At 43.1% G+C, this 25,649-nt stretch overlaps 2 protein-coding genes across 4 annotated transcripts in view; one reads left to right on the top strand and one right to left on the bottom strand.

The window, feature by feature from the left end:
* LOC127467560 (uncharacterized) overlaps positions 1-2,316 on the bottom strand; it is a 15,959-nt gene extending 13,643 nt beyond the window's left edge. Inside the window, exons 1-3 of the mRNA XM_051779662.1 lie at positions 2,035-2,316; positions 1,887-1,943; positions 298-335 (exon numbers count right to left, since the gene is read on the bottom strand). Of these exons, the coding sequence (XP_051635622.1) occupies positions 298-335; positions 1,887-1,943; positions 2,035-2,187 (248 nt within the window). The 5' untranslated portion in view covers positions 2,188-2,316. The remainder of the gene's footprint in view (positions 1-297; positions 336-1,886; positions 1,944-2,034) is intronic.
* On the top strand, positions 2,264-25,649 carry CHD1L (chromodomain helicase DNA binding protein 1 like). Of its 3 annotated transcripts, XM_051779633.1 has the most exons (24): positions 2,264-2,409; positions 2,762-2,827; positions 4,012-4,124; positions 4,919-5,025; positions 6,257-6,371; positions 6,689-6,720; positions 8,849-8,930; positions 10,131-10,293; positions 10,663-10,818; positions 11,885-11,977; positions 12,424-12,520; positions 13,925-13,998; positions 15,074-15,184; positions 16,760-16,874; positions 17,314-17,467; positions 18,530-18,695; positions 20,015-20,160; positions 20,495-20,658; positions 21,388-21,596; positions 22,661-22,759; positions 23,305-23,375; positions 23,639-23,753; positions 24,002-24,110; positions 24,791-25,649. In XM_051779633.1, the coding sequence occupies exons 2-24, from the start codon at positions 2,794-2,796 to the stop codon at positions 24,867-24,869; spliced, it is 2,604 nt and encodes an 867-aa protein (XP_051635593.1). In that variant the 5' UTR covers positions 2,264-2,409; positions 2,762-2,793; the 3' UTR covers positions 24,870-25,649. The 3 variants fall into 3 exon arrangements, with proteins under 3 accessions (XP_051635593.1, XP_051635592.1, XP_051635594.1); XM_051779632.1 differs by lacking the exon at positions 2,762-2,827 and having other exon boundaries at positions 2,299-2,409; XM_051779634.1 differs by lacking the exons at positions 2,264-2,409; positions 2,762-2,827; positions 4,012-4,124; positions 4,919-5,025 and adding an exon at positions 5,046-5,368 and having other exon boundaries at positions 24,791-25,647.

Genomic DNA, 25,649 nt, shown 5'->3' with positions numbered 1-25,649 from the left:
AAGGCAAAGAGGCAAGCTGACTAATACAGTTTCTGTGCACCTGCCTGAGCGTGAAAAAAGGTTAATTTCTGCTGATAAAAACCCACTCAAATGAGAATAGTCAAAAAAATAACCTAGTAAACAACATCTATGAAATAATCTTCCTCACTCTCCAATCAAGTTATGCAGCTTTCCTCTTAGAAAATGTCATGTCAGATAACCTAAAAGCTGTGTGCAATGTGAGTACCTTAAACCAAAAAATGAAAAAAGAAAAAAAAAAAAGAAACTTGCAGGAGGGCAAAAACTCCCCACTCTTACCTCATTAAGAGCGGTAATAAGCAGATCTGTCCAAAAGCCTAGAAAAAAAGTAAGTAGAAATGTTGGTTTGCAGCAACTTTGACCTGAACACCTTCTTCACTAGACAAGGAATGCTGAACATGCTCACGATTACCGCAGGCTTGCAGCACCCTAGAGAGCATGCAATGCTAAGCAGTAAAGAAACAGCATAAACAGTTGTATTTCACACCACAAAAATGGCCTAAAAGGCTTTCTCCCACCTCTCATGTTTATATAACGAGTGTATCCTTCTGGCTCTCCTGCTTTTGTCTTTCCCCAACTCAGCACTGAAGGCTGCAACACTGTTAAGAAGCATCTGTATAGCTCCCATCCATTACTTTCCTCATGTTGCACAGACTATGCAAACACTGGATAAGGCAGAAGCTTATTATTTTATTTATCACAGTGTTAGGATCTTTCCTGTCTCTCAACCAGTTCCTGCAATAAAACGAGTCAACTTGGAAAAGCATGAGATATTTAGAGACTCTGTGGTAGCAGATGGCTGAAAACATTCTTTGAATACCCTGATTCCCAGTGTAGAAGCACCAGCAGTCCCAAAGAGACCAGCCTGGTTCCAGCCAGGCTGGGGCCTGTCTTAATAGCTCAATAGTGGACTTCAAAAACATTTTATGGGATGTACAAATACAGTGTAAGCCTGATGCAAGGCTCACACAGCTAGATCCACAAAGTGGTATGTTACCTCACACACTGCATAAGAATTACAGCATCTTTTTTGAAAATGCATTGTTCCTAATCTACATCTAAACTAATACAGCATAATCCCGTAGGAGATTGAGAATCTCAGGTCCCGCCTCCAAAGGAGATGTCAGGAAATGAAGCAAGCCCCTTTACCATGCCACAAAGCAAAGCATGACAAGGTATTCTGATCGTTATATCTTGGAAGAAAGACACTTGTAAGGTATTCCCACAAACAAACACAGCCCACTCCTAGCTTTCATTCCATGCCCAGCCGGACACCAAGCTCTGTAACAGGTCACACTGCTGAAACAAACTTCCATGCCTATCTTGATACTGGCTCAAAAGGCCAAGCAGCAGCAACAAAATCCACCTGCTTTCAGGCAGAAGCTGCTGCAAGGTGGGCAGTGCCCAGGGGCCGCAGGCTCTTCTCACCTCTCACCCCGACACAGAGCGCTCCCGTCTCCTCTGCACCTGCTGAAGTGGGGATCAACTCGCAGGCTCCCAAACTCGCCCGAGGAGAGCACCGGGGGGTCAGCCGCCTTCAGCACCCTCCTAAAAACCCTACTCAAGAGGGCTGAAGGGCCCAAACCCCTTGACGTCCAAGGAAAGCTGGTGGCAGCTGTATTTCGAGTTTGATACCGACTTTGGACTCTCCGCACCCAAAGACACACATGACACCCTGAGCCAAAGGCCCGCGCTCTCAGTCCCCATGGCATCACACCTGGGGGAGACAGGGTGAACACGAGAGCACGCAGAGCGCCACAACCTCCCAACGAACGCGGGTTTTGCCTCCGCGGCGAACCCCCCGGCAGCCTCGGCCCCGCCGGGTCCTCCCCGAGCTTCACCGCCGTGTTTGCCCGGCCCGGACTCACCGTGTTGGCCACATGGACGAAGAGGCGCAGCCCGGCGCCGCACAGCCGCGGGGCCCACTGCGGAGAGGAGGCGAGAGAGAGGTGAGCGCCGGACCCCGCTGTCCCACTCCCGCCCCGCTCCCGCCCCCCTGCCCGGCCCGGCGCTCACGATGTCCCGGGGCGGGCTCGGTGCCCCGGCCCGGCGCGGCTCCCGGCGGAGGAGCAGGGCCCCCGCGCTGCCCGTGTGCCGCCGCACGCAGCACAGGTACGCGGCGGCGGCCGCCAGCAGCGGCAGGAGCAGCAGCAGCAGCGACGGCGCCATCGCTGTCCTCCCACCGAGCCCTCCGGCCGCCGGGGCGGTGCTTGGGCTCGCCCCGCCCGCGCCCAGCCCTCGGCCGCGGGGAGGAGGCGGGAACCGCGCCGTGGTGCCGGTGCCTGTGTCCCGCCATGTCCCGCTTCTTACAGGCGCTTCGGCGCTCCGGCAGGGCCCCGGCGGGGGTCCCGGGCGTGCAGGAGGCGGACGTGTGCCAGTGGGGTCTGACAGGTCAGCGGGGTGCCCGGGAGAAGGGGTGGGGAGGGAGCGCTGGGCTGGTGCTGTCAGGCGATGGCGGGAGGCGGCGGAGGGGCCCAGCGCTGCCTGGTGCTGCCCAGCTCAGAACCATGGAATGGTTTGGGTTGGAAACAGACCTTGAAGATCATCTCGTTCCAACCCCCTTGTCGTGGGCAAGGACACCTTCAGCTACACCAGGTTGCTCAGAGCCCCATCCAGCCTGGCCTTGAACACCTCCAGGGATGGGGCACCCACAGCTTCTTTGGGCAACCTGTTACAGTGCCTCGCCACTTTCACTGTAAAAAACCAATTTCCTAATACCTAATCTAAACCTATTCTCTTTCAGTTTGAACCAGCTCCCTCTTGCCCTGTCACTACATGCTCTTTTACACAGACTTGCCCAAATTTTCCTGTAAGTTCCCTTTGGGTACTGAAAGGCTGCGATTAGGTCACCCTGCAGCCTTCTCTTTTCCAGGCTGAACAATCCCAGTTCTCTCAGCTGTAGTGGTCTGGGCTCTGTGCTAACAGCCCCCAGGCCTGAAATAGATAAATGTGTAAATAAAGTGGTTCCCGGGCCTCTGAAGGCGAGATGGCATTGCTGCTGCAGAAATGGTATTGCTGCCATGCTCGCTCCTTTCGAGCCTTCCCCAGCTACTGCAGTCACTCCCTCTTTGGCGTTGCGGCCGGGGGGCTTAGCCCGGTTTTAACTCCTCCAGTGCCTCAGCACAGCCTTAGACAGCCCTGTGCTTCGGGACGAGATCAACAGGGGTTGCCCTGTTCAGCGACCTTGAAATGGGCCGATGGTGAGCATGAATGAAAATGCTTTCCACTGCCTGAAGGGTAAGATATTAAAGAGGAATGCCTGGGCTATCCATCCCGCCTGCACATTTTCCTTAGCTGCAGAGAGTGTCTGTCTCAATCCCCATGCCAGTTTGGGTTTGTGTATCCTGCGGGCTGCTGAGTTGCCTCATGCACTCAGCGTGCACATCTTCCCAGAGAGGAAAGGGCCACAATGGCACAATACCCAGCACTTGAGTCTTGAAGAGATCTTGAAGAGTTCTACATGACTTGTTTTGTGCTTGTTTTAACATATTGTGCCCCATAATAAAGATTGCAAGGGTGGTAGTACCTAAAGTGAACTACAATTGAGGTCTGCCCTAACTTAAGTGCAGGAAAGCTGGAAAGTGTTGAGAAATTATTATTATACAGTGCTAGATTGTTACAAACATTTCCAGTAGCCTGAAGCGTGACCCTGGATCTAGTATTTAAGTAGGTATTTAAGAGTGGCTGGAGCTGAAAATCAAGCTGTCTTTTAGGAATGAAAAGTAGCAGACTAATTATTAGATCAGGTTCCTGTTACAGGCCTTTGTAACGACTTGGGGCATTTTTGTGTGTACATGTTTCTGAATAGGGTTTAATTTAACAGAATTGCTGTAAACACTGGTGTCTCTGCTCTCTAGGAGGGTGCATTTCCTTTAAGGCAGATGTTTGGGAAGGTCTGCTCTGGGCAGGACCTGTTTCTAGTAGCTTCAGGGTATAACTGTGTATAGTGTATTGGATGACTGTGTAAATGTAACAAATCACTTTTATTCCCAGGCATTAAGCTTCGTCCCTATCAAGTAGAAGGTGTAAACTGGCTGGTACAATGCTGTGAAGTCCAGCATGGCTGTATCCTGGGTGATGAGATGGGTCTTGGGAAGACTTGTCAGGTGTGTCTGCTTCTTCTTCTGGAAAATGATCTTTGCTTAACTTTTTTTTTTTAGCCCAGTGTTTCTGCAGAATGAAAAAGGAAAAGCACCCTAATGATGGTCAGTTAAGCAGTCCCATTCTGAATTCCGTACTCAAACAAGAGAGTTCATTGTCTTTTTCATTCCTTAGCCACTTAAAACAAATCCTGAGTTAAGTCCTGAGTAACACTTCAAAGAGGTTTCAGGGTTTTGTAAAAAGATGAGTGGTCATTTTATACAAACACCTCATAGTGCCCAGAGTTGAAGGCACAGTGCACATCCAGTACAGGGAAAATTGTGTCCTTTTGATGCACCTGTACCAAGATGGTATTTGAGTTCATCAACACATGAATTAAAATTTATAGGTGTAATTTTTTTCTGAGTTTTTTGGATTTTTTTTTTTAATAAGTTTTTCAATGGGTTTAAGTTTTGTTGGAAAATGATTGTTTGTGCTTGGGTTCAGCTGGTTTTGTTCAGTGGGTCTTAAATAACAAACTGGTAGTTTTAGAAAGTGATGCATGGCAGATCTGTTTTGTGACTGTGGGAAAAAGGTTTTGGAAAGGGGCTTCATATATCAAGGTCATGTATTGAGGCCTGATGTAAGCCTTTTTGTCATTGATTGTGGATCCCACTTGATATTCTGTTAACTTTGCTTTGTGCTACAGAACCTGTGGGAACTAGCTGCGAAGCTCAACAAGGAGACAGCTTATATAGATTCAAGCTATCGGGTTGCACTCTTCCCTTGTTATAAAAAAAATATTTTTCTTGCCTTTTAGACTATTTCACTACTTCTTTATTTGACAAAAAAATTAACCAACAAAGAGAGATTTCTGATACTTTGTCCTCTGTCTGTTCTGAGCAACTGGAAGGAGGAATTGGAGAGGTAAGTTTCAACAGTTGTCTGGCTCATTATAGTCTTGCTCAGCAAGTTACAAAGATTGTTTTCAAATGTGCTCACTCCAACACTTTCTTTTTATCCTTTCAAAGGGATAAAAAATAAAAAGAGAAGCTGCTACTAAACCAACTAATCAATGCGGACTATGCAGTTAACACATAGTCTTTACCATGCTGTGGTATACATGAATTCATCCATCCTATAATACTGGCTGACTTACAGTCCAAATGCCTCCACTAGCTCCTTGCTTGTTATTGATTTGTAACCCTCCATGCTCAGCCTCTCTTAGGCAAAATCTGCTGAAGACAGCCAGGATTCTGTTTGATGAAAGGTAAGACCCAAGTTGGGGGGCATGCTCACGTGTGCACGCAAAATACATTACACATGTGCATGCAGCCTGTCTTCACTGGGGTGCAGTGACTGTGCTGGTGGCATATCTGCTGTGCCTGGAATATGTACATTTTATGTCTGGAGCCCAAAGATTCCTTTTAAAAGGGCAGGAAGTCAAAGATTAGAACAGAAGTCTGTGTATGGGCCATGGGGCAATGCTGTCTCTCAGCATCTGAAGTCACCCAGGTTACATTCTGAAGTGAGCTGGCCTGATTTGGATAGACTTTCGGGTGAAATAGTTGGGAGAAAGTGCATCCCTTCAGAGATAGCAGTGAACGGCTATCCAGAAGTAATATCAAGTAAAGAACAGTGGGGGGATTAAATGAGGAAGAATTTTATGGTCCCAGCTCTTTCTCCGTGGAACTGGGTTTATCTGCATTTTGACTAAGTGAATATATTTTTGAGACCCTGACTTGGACCTGTTTACTGCAGACATTGCTTGTTTTAGGCCAATTTTTTGGTCTCATCTGGGCAAACTGTATTCACTCACCTGCTTCTCATGATCTTTTTTCAATTCTCAATAGCAGATGGGCCATGAGACTGGTTTTCAATTGTCTACTTTGGACTCATTACCTAGGAGAATGCAGTTTTACTTGAGACTTGTCCAAACCAGAACCAGCAGCTGAGGTGCCACCTGAGATGCAAATTAACCATGAAGGAGTGAGGTTCAAAAGCTGAGATCCAGGCACATCTCAGAGGATGGTGGGGTGTTTGGATAGGAGTTCTCATCTGTGCAGTAGCTATGTTTTATAATTGGGGCCAGGTCAAAAACACGTGGAAATACTTAGCTGGGCTCACTGGTTTTCCTCTCTCTTTCTGTTAACAACAGGTTGGCTCCAGGTCTTTCTTTCACAATGTACATAGGCAACAAGGAAGAGCGACCCAAACTGCAGCAGAACCTGAAGGAGAACTCTCACTTCCGTGCACTCTTGACAACGTATGAGGTACATGATGCCTTTGTCACTTGAAAGGAGGGCTCGAGTTTTTTCTTCTTTACCCTTCCAGTTCTCTTCCCCTCTCCCCCAGGGAGAGTGTGAGTGAGCAGTTGTGTGGTGCTTATTTAATGACCAGTGTTAAACCACGACATGCTGAAGGTGCCATGTAGCTGTCACATTATTTTCCTCAAGTAGTGAGTGCCCTCATTCCACTCTGCTCCATTTCACCATGGTTTGCCAAAACCATGTAGACAAAAAGATGCTCTGTTTCTTAACTGGTGTGTTTACTTAAATCATAAATCATGGTTCGTTTTCTTTCATTGCAGATTTGCCTGAAAGATGCAGCATTTCTAAAATCGTGAGTCTGGTTTTAATTTTTTCAAATTTAAATCTGCATATCTGTCAGTGATTTCTTAAATATATGTTTGTATGTGTGAGATCCTGTGCTTGTTTCACAAGAGCCAAGGATGTTCTTTGCTTGTGATTAGAGCTTTGCCTTCTCCAACTTTCAGTGAAGAATCTTTAATGTCAGCTAAGGTGTATGTGAACTTCCCCCAAGGACAGTTTTCAAGCCTGTTAACTCAAAATAATAATACATAATGACGTATAGCACTACCTGAAGTATCAGTCCAGAAGACTGATCTTTAGAACAAGGAGATCTTCAAGAGCTTCAGGTTTTAGAGGTATTCCTTGAAAATTCACAGAAACTGACCTGCATTATACTACAGTGATCATGTGCTAATACCATATCCTGAAGTTTATTGCCTCTTGCCAGCAGTCAGAAATGTAGAGGGCTTCTGGAGCATTATATTTTCTAGCAACACTGATTATTCAGCTGAAATTCAGCCTGTAGGAGGTATTGTCACAGTCACGCAGAATTTTGCAGAAGTCTGCACTTGAAATGGGGAGGAATTTTAGTAGCAGCACCAATGCCTTGCAATGATGGTAAATGCTGTGACAAATGCTGGGGACAGCTATATATCATGGATAGCTCAGTATCTTTGTAGCAGCAGAAATCCAGTAGCCCCCACTGACACAATTTTGGGTCTGACAGGACTAGTCAGGCCTGCAGTGGGCACCCTGTTGTCTTTCAGCAAAGCACCTGTCCTTGGCCTGCTGGAAGTGGCAGGTTGTGCTGGATGGTAGAAGCCAGGCCTAATGAAAGGTAGCCATGACCGTATTGTCTTTACAGTTTCATATCATATTCTGCATTGCTGTATCTGATTCCGTTTATTTTGCAGTTTAGCCATGGTATGTAGTACCCAGGGAGAGCAAGTAGCTAGGCTTAATATCACAAAAATCTCATCTCCAGTGTAATTTCATACTTCTAAAGCTAACACATAACATCAAAGCCTTATCACTCAAATTTGGGGGGTTTTCCCTCTGGTCTTCCTTCTGAAAAAAGTAGTTGCTAATCATTTGTACCTTGTCCTGTGCAGGAGCACTTGGAGCACTTTGTAAAAGTGAGTCAAAGTTATCATATGTCTCACCACTACTACTGTTTATGAGCAGTGTAGCAGCACAAATGAGTTGAGCAAGAGCTGTGCTCTAATGTAATACGTGAGAGATAAGACTCTGCTCTGCACATGAGCTTCTGCAATGCTTCACAAGGCAGTGTCCCTTCTGCAGTTCAGCTCCTGAGCCCATAGAATAAGAGTAATGACTTTTGACTGACAGAAGGCAGTGGAGAATCACTCTTACATAGCAAAGAGGGAAATCAAGGCAAACAGAAAGGCAGTGGGGAGAATGTAAGTCACTGTGATTTCAGACATTGTATTCCACTGGGAAGAGAAGCGTATGGGTAAGAAAAGATGGAGGGTCATGCTTTCCCTACCCTGCCTACCCATCAGCCAGGCTTGACTGTGTGGAAATTATTCTGTGATGTGGGAGTTTAAACCCTAGTGATAAGGAGGCACAAACACTGAGGCCTGAAAAGATGTGGAGTTTGTATTAAGCCTAGTGGATCTGCTAGATCACCAGTGATTCTGCAGCCTGCTTGAGGAGGCACTGCATAGAGAGCTGTGTGAGCCTAGAATAAGTTGTCACCCTTGGGTGATTTGCAAAAGACTCGTAATCACTCTTCCATCACTGCCTCACGATAGTTGTTGGGTTTTTGCACAAGTGCTAGGGCCTAGTTTCATGTTTCTTTTTCCAAATCATAGGCTTCCTTGAATTTTTGACTAATTTATGCTTATGTTATTTTCCTATAGGAGTGGGGGTGGAGTGAGAAGCAACAAATTCAAGTAAATTTGTTTAGTTTTGATTTCAGAAAAACTCATCCGGGCTATAGTTAAGAAGCTGTTTTGGCTCTTCAAAAGAAGTACCTGTGAATTCCTCCCACCCCACTTGTGATGTTTGCTTGTTGTTCATGGGGTGGGACCACCTCAAGTTCAGCCAAGCAGAGGCACCACTTATTTCAGTCTTTCTGTACTTACAAGAATGAACTGTCAGCCCCTAACTGAAGTTGCTGTATTGTGTTTGTTCAGCTTTAACTGGGCTGCCTTGGTTGTAGATGAAGCTCACAGACTGAAAAATCAGAGCTCTCTGCTTTACAAGACACTTTCTGAGGTAAAGTAAATCATCTATCTTCTAGTGTATTAAGACTTTTTCCTTTCAGTATAGCATACAGATTCTCTGTTTGTTTCTCTGAGTATTTATTAAGCTCTGGCCCACAACTAGTTTCTGTCAGAGTTGATGAACAGATATTTAGTAGCAGAGAGATAAAGGCCTATCTTGTTGGCTTTGCATGGAGGTGGGCAGTATTAAGAGCTTCTCTCTCATTCTGATTCATTTGAAAGACTTAAAAATGTAAAACAACTTAACCACAGCTGTGTTGCTGAAGTAGTAGAAGTCTGGCTGACCTAAGACGATGTAAAGCAACAAGAGGCTATCTCCAGCTCTGGGAGGGTGAAGGAACCCTTGCCTAGTACATTAGGAACTACTGACTTCCACTGTCCCTTGTTTATTGAAAGCAGGAGAATTGCTCCAGCTCCCAAAGCACCCTGCCAGAGTACAATGAATGCCTTAGTGAAGGCTGCATTTCTTGTCATGGCAGTGAAACATGGGAATTAGGTTTGCACTGCCATCAGCCACAATGTACTACAATATACCTTGGAAAATAGGTGTTTTTATTAAATTACTGAAAGTTTTATACCTTCTGAACATATTGTCCATAATGTCTGTAATTCAAGAACTTTGATTATAGTCCCAAAAATAGACATGATTCACCTTAGCTCTCCTCCTAACATATTTTCTATTACCAAGCTTGAGATAAATTTCTGTTTCTCCAAAGGTAACCATGTTCTCCAAGTCTCTTTACAGGGATTACTGTAAGCAACATGGACCAGATAATGTTGCTGTGTTTGTCAAAGTTAGCCAGCAAATAGAAATGGAACTTAGGCAGTTTCGTTTCACTGTCCTATCCCAAGAGCATTTCCCAGTTATCTCTCATTACCAAGCACTGAATATTAGACTGTAGAGTGCATGGATCGGAGAATTTTAATGGAGCTGGTTTTGCACTTTGTTCTTATTTTGCTTACACTGACTTCCTTGCACTGGTGCCATCCTAGTCAGTTTGGAGCTGTTTGACAGTCACACCATACCTTATGTTTGGATGATTTTGGCAGACCTTTTCAGTGTTCTGCCAGCAGTTCTCTGCTGCCTCTTGTCTTTAGGTTAAGCTTAAGAGTGGTGTGGGTGAGTTGTGTATTAACTGATTTGTCATTACAGATATTTTCTCCTAATTTGTTTTATTGCTGGTTCTTTCAGTTCTCAGTAGGCTTCAGCCTGCTACTCACAGGCACTCCAGTCCAGAACAGCCTCCAGGAACTGTATTCCTTACTCAGCCTTATTGAGCCTGACATCTTTCCTAAGGAACAAGTGAAAGAGTTTGTTGAGTATTACCAAGCAATTGAAAAGGAGAGTGAGCCGGGTCAGTAATAAGCAACATTGTACTTCAATCAGAACCAATTGAAGCCATTCTCTTGACTAGAAAACAAGGGTGTTGTGTCTTCTTTATTTGCCTTCTTTTAATGCTGACTAGCTTTAAGACAAAGACACAAAAACTAATAATTACCTTTAAAGCAAGAGCTACCTTAATGTGGCTCCTAAGTGTTTCAGGTATGCAGCTGAAACACTATTCTCTATTTGTAAAATGTGGCTTGAAAAATTTCACTAATAGTTGTGAGATTCCTTAATCATTTATTTTGGAAGTGTAGTTGTGAAGGTACTGTATAAACTCTTTACCTTTAACACACTAATCTCCTTTTTTTTTTTCTTTCTCTTCCCTGCCTCTGCATAGCCAAGGAATTGCACAGTCTTCTGCAGCCATTTTTGCTTCGGAGAGTCAAATCTGAGGTGGCTGCAGAACTGCCAAAGAAGGTGGAAGTGGTTCTGTACCACGGAATGTCAGCTCTGCAGAAGAAGTACTACAAGGCCATTTTGACGAAAGATCTAGGTAACTGAGGATTTTGAATTCTGACAATTATTTTTAAAACCAAAAGTAATGCCTTTTGTAAATGCATGCTGTGTTGCAGAGAAGAAGAAGTTACTCTGGCCTGCAGAATATGTACAGCATAAATATGCCAAATTTATTGTTTGGGGCTGCTTGATTTGTGGGTTTAGCTTGTGATAAAATAAGAGACATATGGATCTATTGCTCAGGTATTGCAGAGCTAGGAAGGGTCAGCTTGAGGATCTGCTTTGGGCAAGTCTGTAATTAAAAATACTTACCATGAGGTAAGCTGCTCCTATTGCACATTTTTGTATTCAAACAAAAGGGTAGTATAAGAAATTTTGGATCTGTGGATCTCTATGAATTTTCCAATAGTAGCACAGATGCCATAAAGCAAATTTCAACCTACTGGGTGCAGTTATGAGTTTTTTGGGAAACCACAGGGCTATGTAGACAATGCAACTACTACCACATCATATGGCTTGCCACTGCTTCTGTGTCATAGGGGAAGTAAAACTGGGGAGTTGGAGATCCTGTGTTCTTCTAGGCCTAGCACTTTACATGAGCACCAACAGGAAATCTGAACCTTCATCTTCTGTAGTCAACATATATACATGTATTTTCTTCTTCTCAGAAAAATGCAATTCTTCTTAACTTCCTGGTTGCCCAGGAGATCTTGACTGTGGTGTTTCACTTTTTTTTTTAAATTCAAATTAACTGCGCCAGATTTTTTTCACTATTTTTGATGATGCACTCTTAGAGAAATTACACTGACCTTAACCAGGGAGTCCAGCACTTCAGTGAATCTGCCATGATACAGTAGTTTTCATCGGGATCTTATTTCTAAAGGCTTGTCCAAAAAATGTGAAGGAAATTTTATTTGGTCCATGAAAACAGATGTATTAGTCTTGAGATGGGAACTTCAAATGCAGATATGATATGCAGAGAAAGATACTCCAGTGCTGAAGCACTTCAGAGCAGTGCTCAGGACCCAGACATTCCCAGTCAAACCCATTAATGGAGCATGGGCTTCCCTGCTCCATTCCTTTTCTATGCTCTTTTTTTCCAGATGCATTTGAAAATGAAACAGGAAGAAAAGTTACACTTCAGAATGTCTTAGTTCAGCTTCGGAAGTGTGTTGCCCACCCGTACCTTTTCAATGGTAAGAAGGCACTGTTCTCCCTCTTGAAACAGAAAAAAATAACTTTGATTTACATGCTGGTTTTCTGTTACTGCTTGGCAGTGTAATGCTTAGAAGAAGCAAGTCATAAACAATCTTGTACTTGAATCAGTAGCAGCTGTGATTTTGCGACCAGTTCCAATACATGACAGTTCATCAATAATGAGGAATAAAGTAGGACACTGTGAAGTCTGAGTTTCTAACTGCAGCTCTCCACTTGTGTGTCTTTTCTCACCTAAAGAAAGAAATCACAATGCTTTGTGAACTACTGAAGGTGTTGTTTATGGACAGAGAAGGATCATCACTTCTCAATCAAGCATCATGGGGCTCTGTTTGGCAATAGTGGCACTGCAGACACACTGAGGTTGACCACAGAGTTGTTATTTGCATGGTATTAGGTCTGCTTTTGAAACTCCTTTCTGTTCCAGGTGTTGAACCAGAACCCTTTGAGATTGGAGAGCATATTGTTGAAGCCAGTGGCAAGATGTGTTTGTTGGATAAACTCCTTTCATTTTTGTATGCTGGGTATGTCATGTCAGGGTGGGGTTGACATAGGGAACAGAGATAAACTGGGAAGGCAAACTACCTTATTTAGCCATAGATGGAGCAGATATTCATCAAAACACTAGCACTGCTCTATTCATTGCATGTTACTGATTACCTGAAAGAAGTAATTTCAGCATCAGGAGCTGCATTGGAGAATATAGAGGAACCTCGATGATTTGTGTAGCTTCCTTTTAAACATTTCTCAAAACACTTCACTAACTCTCTCACATATTCTCATATTTACCATATTTGAGAACCTGGGATAATAATGATGTGACTGAGTATTCAGAATTTCTGGTTTGACTGTGGATTTCCCGAGAGTGCTTTCCAATGCATCGGTTGAGTTCCTTTGTGCTGGCATGCTTGTGTTATACCAGAAGGCAGAATCCATAGCAAATGTGAAAAACAAAAACACAAGAATAAGCTGAAACTTCAGCTTTGGGATTGACATTCAGAAGTCCTTATGTTGCACTCTGGTGAGTTCAGAACATGGAACCCAAAGACTTTGTGTGTTTTCCTCCACCTCTTAGATGGGTGGCAAATCAAACTGTGATTTGCATTCTTGGGCAGTCTGTGAAACAATGCCTCCTGCATGATATAAATTCTATCTTCTCTCTTAACTGGGCTGTGATTTCCCTTTGACTACTTCCAAGGGACAGAGCTCCAACAGACCTGGGCAAGTTCTGTTGTGGTTGTGAAGGTCTTTGTCCTTCTGCTGTATATCACCTTGTGAGTGGGTGCCTCAGCCTTGAATGTCTTTGCCACAGTACCAGCCCTGTGCAGGTTCTGGACTTGAAAATGCCCATGTTCTGCTCTACAGTGAAGTCTCATTTAAACACAGTCTGAGGTGTAGGGCTGGGAGGGAGAAGAGTTGATTTCTCGCAAACATTTGTATGTAGTTTAATCTTTGAGGGTCATTCACTGGAGGAGAAAATGCTTTACTGTCACAGAGATGCTGATATCGCATTTTCCCAGCATTTCAGATTCATTGTAGTGTGTGATTTGAGAGCAGTCATGTGGTGAGGAAGACTTTGTCATGCTAAGTTGAAGCTGAGGATCCTTTTACTCAGACTCCTTTGGATCTTCACCAGGGTGTATCCAGCCAGAAGCAGAGCTGTGCCAGGGCCTTGTTACTTGTCTGTGATTCAACACTCTAGACAGGGCAACTGATGATGGCAGATGGAGCTCACTGATTGCACTTGGATGTGGGGCTGAAAATGTGGTGAGGGAATGGGCCATGATTCTGGGAGGCTGAGTGTGCAGAGGTGGTGAGGCCTTGCTGTGTAACAGTGACTAACAGTGACTGGTTAAGCTCTTGTAACCCCTCTACCACACTGTGAAATGCTGTCACAGTATGTTGAGTGTCTCATGTTCTTCTTCCAGTGGCCACCGTGTCTTGCTCTTTTCTCAGATGACTCAACTGCTTGATATCCTCCAAGACTACATGGACTACAGAGGTATGTTCTGCACACTTTGATAGGAGAGGGCTTATCTTATATATCTGTCATATATTGTTCCTCTGATTTTGATCGATATGCCCAGGACGGAGAAAGAAATGTGATGAGGATTTATTGCTTCTCAGTAGTTAGAAACCATATTCTTGCTCTGTGAGTATCTCTGTGAGTCGAAGGATCTTGAATTCAGGTTTTTGCTGTGTTGCTGCTTGAAATGAGCTGATAGTTAAATGCTGTTCCTCAGTAAAATGGAGCTAACAAATGGCAGGGTAGCGATGTTTCATTATATACCTGTGTTCAATTGTGTACCTGAGTCCTTAAGTAATTGCAGTAAAGGCAATAGGCTTCCTCTGGATTCAGTTTGTCCAGCATAAAACACAAATTGAGCTACATTTGTACCAGGAAATTAGTTTTTGATTAAAACAGTTGTTGACAGTGGGGCCCCAACATGTCTGTGAGGGCAGGTTGGATCAGACCATTTTTGGCAAGATTAGCAATGTGTTCTTGGGACATTTTCTTTTGTTTCAATCCACATGGCTTCATGCCTACTTAGGATTTCCCATGAAAGAGGCTTTTGTTTGGTGTTTATGGTTTTGGATGACTAATAATGTAGGATAAAGCCAAATGTAGTGCCATATCCCATACTGCTTGCTAACAGGAAAGCACACATTGAAGGTCGTGGGAGTTTGGATAAGAAGGATCTGATGGTTGTTGGCCTGTTTTGTGGGGCCAACAGCCAGCACAGCATAGTATGAAATGGGACTGTTTGCTAATGTTCTTTTACTTGGGCTCTGAATTTTCCTGTTGTGTTTCCAAGCAGTAAATTAAATGCTGAGAGTCTCTGCTTCAGACTCAGCTAAATTACCAGTCAATCTGGAAGTCAGGGTCACTACTTCAATTTATACCAGGTTTAACTGGAAAAAAATGGAGTTTTAATGAGAAGGCAATAAAATGAGAACCAAGGCAGGAGGACTTGGCGTGAAACGATTCAGAACAGCAGTGAGACAATAGAGAATGAGGTAAGAGAGTAAGAGCATAGAAGGAATTTCAGAAATATCCATGTTGCTTGTTTGAAAAGGCTACAGCTACGAGCGGCTGGACGGCTCTGTTAGGGGTGAGGAGAGACACCTTGCCATTAAGAACTTTGGTCAACAGCCCATCTTTATCTTCCTGTTGAGCACCAGAGCAGGTAAGTAAGGAGAGACAAACAAACCATCTTGCTTCTGCACTCTACCTTTTCTCTCTCTGGCAAGATTTCAGGGAGTTCTGAATCCTACAGAGTCTGTTCATGTGGGGGATTTTTGAGGGAGACGGGACATATCCTGAACTTGGGTCTCTCATCCAGGACATCTGGTTTCTGTGCTTTCTTTTTGGCAGCTGATGCCAAGATACTTTTCATATTGCAGCCTCTTGAGTTTATGTTATTCCAAGTCCCATAATGACTGTCTCTGTGCCAGTTTGAGCTTAAGGAATCTCCCTAGCATTTTATTTCTGCAAGCGCCAGAACTTAGGCAGGAACAGACTTCCTTTAAGTAAGCTGGTGGAATTGCTTCTCAAGTTTGCTGAACATGGACATGCTGTCTAGCTGGCAGGCAGACTCAAACAAGAGCCTTTTGCTATCCTGAGATTGCAAAGATCTCTGTGGAACTGCTTCCTCCCCTCTTTGGTCCTTGGGCAGATCAGGGTCTTCTACACCGTTTCAAAGTTCACTGTCTCTCTGTTCAAGCAAGCGCAGAGCCAGGCTTCTTCTGCTTGTCTCCAGAGAAGGCATCCACACTGCTTGATCTCAAACATCCAACTGGAACTAAGTCTTCCTTTGGGCTTCTGCTTAGACTTTTGTGGATGAGCCTGGCTCCAATATTACCACAGTGCATTGAGAGTATACATAGGGAGACCGAAGAGAAGCACCTAATGCTAGATGTTGGGAGTATGTGTGTCTCTCACCACAGTGCCTGAACTCTCCCTGCCCGTGTCAGCCAGACTGCACATTGCCATGTCTGGCCAAAGCATCTTGTATTCAGCTGGGAATAGGTGTGCTAACAGTTACACATTGCTGTTACATTATGGACAGAAGTTATCTGGTGCATGACTGTGTTCACTTGCAGGGATGTTCTGATTACAGTGAAGATGTCTTACCATGAGCTGGGAAAAATGTAAGGCAGCAGGCTGTCCCCTCTTTAGCTACAATATGTGACCACAATAGTAGGTATTTAAAAATGTAGAATTCACTGTGGGTTTTTTTTCTTTTCATTCCATGAAAGCCCAAGCTCTAACCTCAAAACCTCTAAGTCATATAAATACTTAGGCTCTAGTTATTGTGTATTTGGACCTGGTGTTTGCCAGTGTTTCAGTGGTGTATTTACCAGCTACTTCTGAGATGCAGCCAAGTCACAACTTGGGCAGTCCCTTGTGGCCTCAGGGAAGCCTGTCCTTGCTGGGATAATCTGCCTGCCAGCGGAAGAATATGTCTGTGTTCTTCAGTCTTGACGGTCTTGACCCTTTGCATTGATTCACTTGCACTCTATCTTTTTTGATTACATTTGATTATATTGCACAGTACAGTGTGGTTTTGGGCTGTTGCAGAAAACTGGAAGCTGGAAATGGAAGGCTTACCCATCCTTTTAGATCCTTATGAGACTTAGATTTGGGGTTGAGAGATGGATTGAATTAGATAACAGTTGATCAGATCTGACAGAACTTTGCATAGCATAAATTCTCCTTAATTTTGCTAACATATTTTGTGACCATCTTCTTTTGTTTGTAGGTGGAGTTGGCATGAATCTGACAGCAGCAGATACAGTTATTTTTACTGATAGTGATTTTAACCCGCAAAATGACTTGCAAGCAATAGCAAGAGCTCACCGAATTGGGCAGCACAAGTGAGAAACGTCACTACTTCTAGTTTGGTTGCTGACTCTCTTGGTCTCTCAGTATTACTTTCCCTATCCCTTGTCAGTGGAAGGTTAACATACAATAGACTGAAGATCAAAGGAGAGCAGAGAGGATTGTATATCTTCATTTTTCAGTTGCAGCCTCATGCAGCCTCGTTCTCGTCATGTGTCTAGGGTGGGAGCTTTGTAAATTTGGAGTAGGAAATGGAGGCTGGAGGCTTGCCTGCACTTTTGCAGTGAGCATTTCTCCCATGTCAAGAAACAATTGTATCAGCATTATATTTCTGCTGATTATTTTTGTTAATTTTGTTCTTGCTGTTTTTAACCTACCAAGGGAGTGGGTGATGAAATAGTGCTCCATGCAAGGAAATAGCTTAGTGCACCTCCAAAAAAAGTAAACAATAAGAATTTTCATAAACTTTTTCAGGCCTGTGAAAATTATCCGCTTGATTGGGCGAGATACAATTGAAGAACTAATCTACCGAAGAGCTGCTTCTAAACTCCGTCTGACAAACGCTGTTGTAGAAGGGGGTCAGTTTGCTCTGGGAGCACCCAAGCCTCAAGGAGCAGCAGAATTACAGGTAAACTAGAGCCATACCGTTATCTAGACTCCAGTAGCGACCTTAGAAATGTCCCAGCATGTTTCTGTATTTACATCTGATATGACCCTATCCAAACAGCTGGGCATTGACATGACAGCTTTTGTATGTAAGAACCAAAATGACATCCTGGGTCCAGACAAGATCTGATGTTTGAAGACAATTTTTGCAATTTTTGAGGCACATCCGTTGTTGGAAAAGGATGTCTTTTCTTGGAGAAGAGGGGAAGACAGAATGTTTCCTTGTCTTACTTGTTTTTAATTATACTAAGTCTGAAGTGGAAGCTGATTCATTGTTTCTAGAACTGATCTGTCTCTAGTGCTTTTCTCTGGCAAACAGAGTTGATAACAAGTACCTAGTCAGCTTTTGGTTGTTAGTCTGAAATTCAGTCAACCTTCTGTTGGCCTCTTGGCCTCATGAGTCAGGGCATGATTTATAATTCTGACCTGAAAGCTGAGGTTTGTGCTGAGAACTTGGGTCGAAAACCTCAGGCAAAGTGACATTTAAGGGAATATATCCCCTGTGAGCAGCTAAACCTGGGAGAGATTTGCATTTAGTGTATCCTTTCCCCCTCCACCTCCCCTCACTGCCCCATCATCATGTATCTCAGCAATTATAGTTTCTGTGGGAGAAATGGAACAGAGCCCATAGGAAATTCCATGCTGAAATTTTTCTCCCCATGGATTTTTGTGATATTTGAACTTTTGTTTTAGAAGGGTTGGGGCAAACCCAAGTCTTTCTGGCTATGAAGAAAGCTGCTTGACTGCAGTCAGTAGAGTTCTGTTCTGTCGTTTAGCCCTGAAGAAAAATGACCATTCAAGTCTGATTAAGTTATGATTGAGAGAGATACATTGTAGGGGCTTGTCCCATCAAGCTTTGGGAGAACCAGACATGTTAAAGCATTAGTATTTTGACAGGTAGACTTAAAGCTTAGGTTTCTCCACTCCTACATGCTTTGCATTTAAGCCTGAGAAGTTCAAGACACTGGGATTGACAAGGAATTACAAGATAATAATACTGAACTTCCCCTTCTGTTTGTTAAAGCTGAGTGAAATCTTGAAATTTGGCTTGGATAAATTGCTCTCCTCTGAGGGGAGTACTATACAGGATGTGGAGCTGGAAAACATCCTTGGAGAGACAAAAGGAGGGAACTGGGTAATGGACATTGTGCTGCCACGTAAAGAAGAGAATGAAGAAGAGAATACAGAGAGTAAGTTAACACTCTAAATAGCTACAACATTTGGATGTTAGTAGTAGAGAAGGCTTCCCAGGTAGGAGTGGCATTTTTCAGACAAGAAGAAAAGCAGAATTGTAAGTAAGTGATTTGGATTTTGTTTGTGGCCTATCCACAAACTTTATTTCTGAGTCTTTATTGTTTTTTTTTCTTCTTTTTTGTGTCCTTATTTGCCTGTTTGTAAGATAATGTTAACAATTATTGCCCAGTTTTGGTGGCAGGGAGTTGAATTCCTTCCTATGAATGTTTTAAGACCTCAGATGGAAATTCATGAGAAAAGGGGAAATATTCATATTCCAGCTACTGCTTTTCCCACAGAGAAACATTAAGATAGATATGCAGTTTTAGAGATATAACAGTAACTTAAGGAGAGGCTGTGTAGCAGGTGTTTTGTATTTATCCCCAAACAAAAAGATTATTGGCCATGAAAATCACAAGCTGAAAGGACCTTAAAAAATTTCAAAATATGAGATAAGAAATGCAGAGTCATGGTGTCTAAACAACTAGAACAAACCTATTCTATCTTCAGAACTCTGCTTTCTTGTCCAAATGTCACACAATTTTGGTTCATTTTTCATAGCCCCATACTATATGAAAATAAATTCTAAGAATACTTTGCTCTTCTAGTGTCCCAGTGAGAAAGACAGAATTTCTGTCTGGGTACACAGTAGCACTTAAGTATATATCTGTGACTGAAGTAGAAATGTGGCCTTGCAGGTTAGGTACAGTCCATGCTGCAGCAGTTGCCAGCAACAAGTAATTATTTGCTGGGAGTTAGCAACGAGTGGTATTTTCTGGTGGTAACTTAAAAGAGGAGCAGTGGTGCCACACTGTGTAATAGGTATTGAGAAAATAACTCACCTGATGAGCAGCAACTCTGCCAGAGTTCTGTGCTTTCATTTTGTTTGGGAGCTCAAAAGCAGAAGTTTGCTGTCCCTTTACAAGAGTTGCCTGTAACTAGATAGCAGAGCTAAATGGATTTGCTCCAGGCAGAGATGGAATGACCAAAGAGAACAGCAATAGAGCCACAACTTAAGATAATTAATTGACAAAAAAGGAAGAAAGGTTCTTTGACAGCATAAATGTCTTAAAAGCTTTGGTCTAAGGAAGCAAATCTTGATTCTCTTATTTCTACATGATGCTGACACTGGTCATACAAAAAATTTTGAGAGTGAAGATCTTTTCCTGCTGAAGGTAGAATGTCATAGAGGAGCCAAATTTTGTTTATCTTGCTGTACATTTTAGGTGTTAGCAGGTTTTAGTTCCTTTTTACGCTTTTTAATTATTTTTTAAAGATCACATGTACGTGTATGAAGGCAAAGATTATTCAAAAGAACCCAGCAGAGAAGACAAAAAAGCATTTGATCAGCTTTTGGATCTTCAGAAAACACTGTTTGAAGAGACCAGTAAGGAAGGGAGAGCTCTCCGGAACAAAACAAATGTAAGACAGAAGACATGACAAGGTGCATGATGCTCTTTCATTTGCTTGTGGAAAATGAAAAAGACAGTTTCCTTTCTTTACCTGAAGCTTGCAGGAGGCACGTTAAAAGATTTGGATGCCAATGTAGTAAAGTTGGCTCTGGAATCTGAGGGCTCGAGAATTCAGCAATCCTGATAACTCAGGTCACAAACCCACGTGTTATGTGGCAATTGGGATCTGATGATTAAGACTTGTGGGCAAGAAAACAAATGGGAAAGTACAGACGTTAAGGCCGGCACCAGGCATGGCTTTAAGATGAGCAGTTTGTTTCTGTGATGCTACTTTCTTTCTCCAGGCCCTTCTCACAGGCCTTCGGGAACAGTCAGCCAGGAGGAAGCACTTGTTTAGTGCAGAGGAGCTGGAGGCAAGGACGAAAAAGCGCCAAGAAGCAGCAGCAAAGAGAGCAAAGCTCATGGAGGAAAAGAAGGCAGCAAAAGCGGAGGCAGAGCACAAGAAAAAGTATGGTTTGTACTACTTGTAAACTGATGTCTGTTGTGCTATAGTCTAGAAATGTGTGTCTGATTGATGAAAATAAGTCGTGCTCTGTATCCACTCTTGCAGGTGGAATGGGGATGAGGGGAGGAGGAGATGACAGAATGGTTGCAGGCCACCCTCATGAAAGAGTTAACTTCATATATTAGGATATTTCTATGTGTATGATTGAACTGCATAACGTGGGGATATGAAGATGAAAAAATGGTTTGAGTCCCTAGGAAGGGTTCTTTTCCCCTGAATAGCCTTCCTGACTTTACATCTAATTTGAGTCATAGAGTGGCCTGAATAAGACCCAAATATCTGACTGTACAATGACCCTTTGGGAGAAGCTTTCTGAAATGTCACAGTTGGCCCCTATGTATTGTTCTGATATCTGTGACTCTCTTGCACGTCTTAACTTTCTCCTCCTTGTTTCCCAGGTGTTCTTCCTTTCCACCACTCTAAAGTAGCTCCTTGCCCTTTGTCATATGCTCACTTTTGCCATGCCTGCAATTGGCTTATCACCTTGGCATGTGACTCCTAATATCATGGATAAGAACCGTGGTAAATGTTGTTCTGGCCTAAAATGGGGGAGAGAGTAGAGGGAATGCAGTTCTAGGTCTCCTGTGTTTCACTGCAATGAATTAAACCAAGGTGTGTGCCCCCCCACCTTTGATTTTCATTTAACATCCTCTTCTCTTGTTTTTGTTTCAGGATGGCCTGGTGGGAGGCAAATCATTACACGTCTACCTGCCTTCCTTCAGAAGACAGTGGCTCTGAGGAAGAGTTTGAGGAGGATGAGGTTGGGCTGGATGTGGATTTAGATTACAAAGATGCAGACCAGAACAATATCAAGTACGTCATGGGAGATGTAACCCACCCCCAAGCAGAAGAGGAAGATGCCATCATTGTCCATTGCCTAGGTGGGACTTATGAAAAACAGGAATGCTGTTGGGTGAGGTGGACAAGGGAGTGAATTGTCCCTACTAACTCAATAGTTTCTGATTCCCATGCACACTGAAATCATTTGGATTTGAGTCTGATGTAATCTCAAGTGGTCCAGAGGCAATACAGCCTCTACTCTATCATGTATAACCCACACAAGTAGTAGCAAGGTGTGCATGGATCTTTGCATCCCCTCTCTGGATTTATGAGTGAGCCTCTTGAAAAGTGCCTGTATGGCTTGAAATTTTATATCTGTGGCTAAGTGACAGCAGTTCCTCCTGAGAGCAGGGCCTTTTGTTTATTCTGTGGAAGCTGTAGGGTTCAAACTCAGATACTGAAAATCGTCTACTTTATCCAGTCAGCAGAGAGAGACAGGCACTTTCAGAGGCTAAGGTCAGAGTTTCTCAGTGCTTGTCTCTCAGCACTGACAGTACAGAGGCTCTAGGCTGGTCTCCTAACTTCAGGACCTCTGTTAAGACACTAAAGCTGAGGGAGAGAAAGTCACATTACAGACTTTCTCCTGAAGCAGTGTTGGAGCTACTCTCTGACCAGGGCTATAGCAGAACACTTTAATCTGCTTTGGCTTATGTTAAACTCTGCATGAAACCTCATGTTTAAAGTGGAAATGCCAAGTAAAAGTGAAAGGCTGCAAATACCAAACATCATGTTGTGGGAAGTCCAAGGCACCAAGCTGGAGTCATAGTACATATATGCTCTATGCACCTATAGGTATGTATGTAAGGATGCTGTCAGGTTTATATGCTCAGTGCCATGGTTAGTGCTTGTTTGAGCATTCTCAGTGGACAGTAAGAAGGAATTCTTCCTGCAGTTTTTCAGAGAACTGTTACAAGTATGTTTTTCTCAAGGGCTGAGGTTTATCCTTTAGGATGGTCCCTTGAATAGTGGTTGACTTCAGTTCATATGTGGTTCCTATATCTGTTTTTGATAATCATTTGTCTCATGTATAGAGCAGGTGCCTTTCCTGCAGGGATGGTCTTCAGGCTCACTTCTAAAAGGAGTCTAACTTGTCACTTCATTCTAGATGACTCTGGCCGCTGGGGAAGGGGTGGTTTATTTACTGCTCTGGAAGCTCGTTCTGATCAGCCAAGGAAAATATATGAGATGGCAGGAAAGATGAAAGGTAAGAGATTAAAACATGACCTTAGGCCAAGATACTTGAAAGAACTTAAATCACACTTATGTTGCAGGAGTGAGGTACTTGGACACCTCGATACTCATGTTTCTTCCTAGATATGTGCATCCCTAGCTCTGAAAGTAGTAATTCAGTGGGTACTTCAGCTTGACTTGTTTGGAGTGTGAGAACTCTGTGTGTGGACTAATCATTCCAATCCAAGTTGCAAGTCATAAAAAAGGGAAAAAAACGCCAAACTTGTACATTATTCACAGGTTTTTCACTGTATAAGACAGAGCACTGCATCTTCTGTCACAGTGCTTTCAAGAAGGATGAAAGCCACCTCAGGCAGTACTCGGCTGAGCCTTTGCTTCCCTCCCGGCACTAATCTTTTCTTGAGCATGTATTAGCAGTTTTGAGCTAACTGCAGCTGGTGTGGACTGCACACCTTGCAGTAAGGGGGACCTGTTGATTTTTTTAATTTCTTGGGAGATGCTTTCCTCTTGTTTCAGGACTGATTTTTTCTTATTGTCCTGTTCTTGTTTTCTGGACAGACCTGGAGTTAGGAGGAACCCTGTTATTCCCTATTGATGATAAAAAATCAAGGAAAAAAGGACGAGACTTGGTGAGAATGCGAAGCTCTTTTTTTTTCTTGCTCTGTCCATATGTTTTTGACATTGTGTGACATGAACCTTATGGTTTTTTCCCAATAATAATGGCACTGACTACTGAACATGACCAAGTTGCAGTTAAATATCAGAGAAAAGGAGTTCTTTTCCTCATTTATTAAAGCTATAAGTTAGTAATGCGGTTTTCCAGCAGCTGTCACTGTGTCTCTTAGTGCTGTATATGGACTCCATTTCAATTTTTTGTGTGTTTTCCCCTTAGTTGGCCTTGATTGTAGCTCAGCACCGGGATCGGTCCAACAACTTGTCTGGCATTAAGCTGTCTGCTTTAGAAAAGGGCCTGAAGAAGATTTATTTGGCAGCCAAGAAAAGGAATGGTAAGTGTCTGTGCAGTAGAACAGTGAATCCTTACATGTGTGATTGCTCCTAAAGATGATGACCAATTTCCACCTCTCTTCTACTGTTTTTTTCTGAAGTAAAGTAGGATTGAGATCTCCATAGCAGATATGTTGCTCCAAAATCTTTCTTCTGTTCTTGATGGGTAGCTTGAAGTCCTTACCTAGATTGCTTTCTGTATGTGTATCTTGTCCTCAAGAGTGTGCACTCTCCATTCTCTCCTTCTCAGCAACAGTGCATCTTCCACGTATCGGGTATGCAACAAAAGGTTTCAACTGGTATGGTACTGAGCGGCTCATCCGAAAGTACCTGGCAACACGGGGTATCCCCACCCTTATGTATCCTTTTGGAGTATGTCTTATTATTTTCAAAATCTAGTACTGAAATGATCCTGTAAATATCTTGATGAATGCAAAGCAAGGAAGCAAGGCAAGGCGCAGATGCCACAGTCCAGCTAAAAACCTGGTTTCTCTGACTTTTCTGTCATCCAAGTACTCATTCCACACTGAGGACTTAATCATTTAGCTGATAATGACAGGCAAGTGTGATTCAGTGTGCCTGTCAGAATTTGTTAGAACCAGGTGCTAGTCTTCTGTTGACAGCATCGGCTTACCTGTATATGCCACATCTGTGGGAGAGGTGACTGGAATTTCAGATAAATGGAGGTGACTCAGAAAGCATCAAAAGTGAGAATATAAAAAAACATTACAATGTTCCAAACAAGTGATAACCTGCTTCCTTGGCTGAACATTGTGAAAGTTGGTGTGTTAGGACAGGCTTAGGAAGGCTTTCACCTTCCAGGAAAGGAAGCGTGTTTACAAGGAGGCTGTTTTGTCCCTTCTCTAGGAAGACATTCACTTGTATACTGACACTGTCAGCAGTTCTGTGAAACAGAAAACCTGAAACAAAGAAAATAGTATTCAGAGCATTCTGCCCCCTTCCTTGCTGAATCTGTTAGTGGACATATTGTCTAGCATTCGTTGACACTTGACAGCATTTCCTTGACATTCTTTATTAGATATTACTTCTCTAGGAGTAAAGGCTCTTCCTCTGCTTCACAGCCATATTCATCTCCAGTGACAGTTTCAAAGCCATGAAGGTGCAGTTAGTTCACCAAGAAACATGCTCAAAGAGCGAACATCACACGGGCAGTCTGTGTGCATTCACTTCAGAAACGAGTCTTACACAGCCATTACTCACCCCTGTATCTCTGCCTTTACTGGCCCCAACGTTCACATATTGCCAGTGGCCCTAGAGAGGAATGTGACTGCTTCAGAGTCCAAAGAGGAAGGACGTTGGCTCAATCCCAGATTTGTTTTGGAGATGAATAATTAAACTTCCACTGATGGTCCATTGTTATCCCTTACATTAAGTTATTGTTAAGGCTTGGAATACAGTATTGTTTGGCTGTATTTCCCTGCCCCCCCCTTCAAATTCCATACCTTATATCACTATACTTCTTTTCAATCAGCTTTTTAGTGGTTACCTGGCATTCTGTGTACATGTCCACATATAACTTTCAGCGGAAAGCAACTTCTCAACTGTATGACAACCACATAGAATAAACTGTTTATACTGTTCTGGTTTTTCAGAAATCTGTTTGACTTGCATTTGTTCAAATATAAAATTTAGCTCTATAGTCATGTGCTTATAGTCTAGCAAAATGCTGACCAGTATTCCTGGCAAAGGTGTGCGAGGCTGCCAAAATTTGAGACTGACTTTATAAATGATACCTTTCCTCCCACAACTCTTTTTTTCATTACACAGTTTTTTGTTGCAGCTGTTAGGCAAAACCAGTTCCTTACCGCTGTCTAAAAAGCTGCATGAAAGGTTCCATGACCCTTTGATTCACTTTTTAGCGCAGAGTTTTTGATGTT

This window comes from Manacus candei, unplaced genomic scaffold (assembly GCF_025592945.1).
Source record: "Manacus candei isolate 608988 ecotype Guabito, Panama unplaced genomic scaffold, ASM2559294v1 h1tg000014l, whole genome shotgun sequence".
In the NCBI taxonomy this organism is placed as follows: Eukaryota; Metazoa; Chordata; class Aves; order Passeriformes; family Pipridae; genus Manacus; species Manacus candei.
The sequence above is the reverse complement of the archived record's forward strand: the minus strand, read 5'-3'. Positions and strand labels throughout refer to the sequence as shown.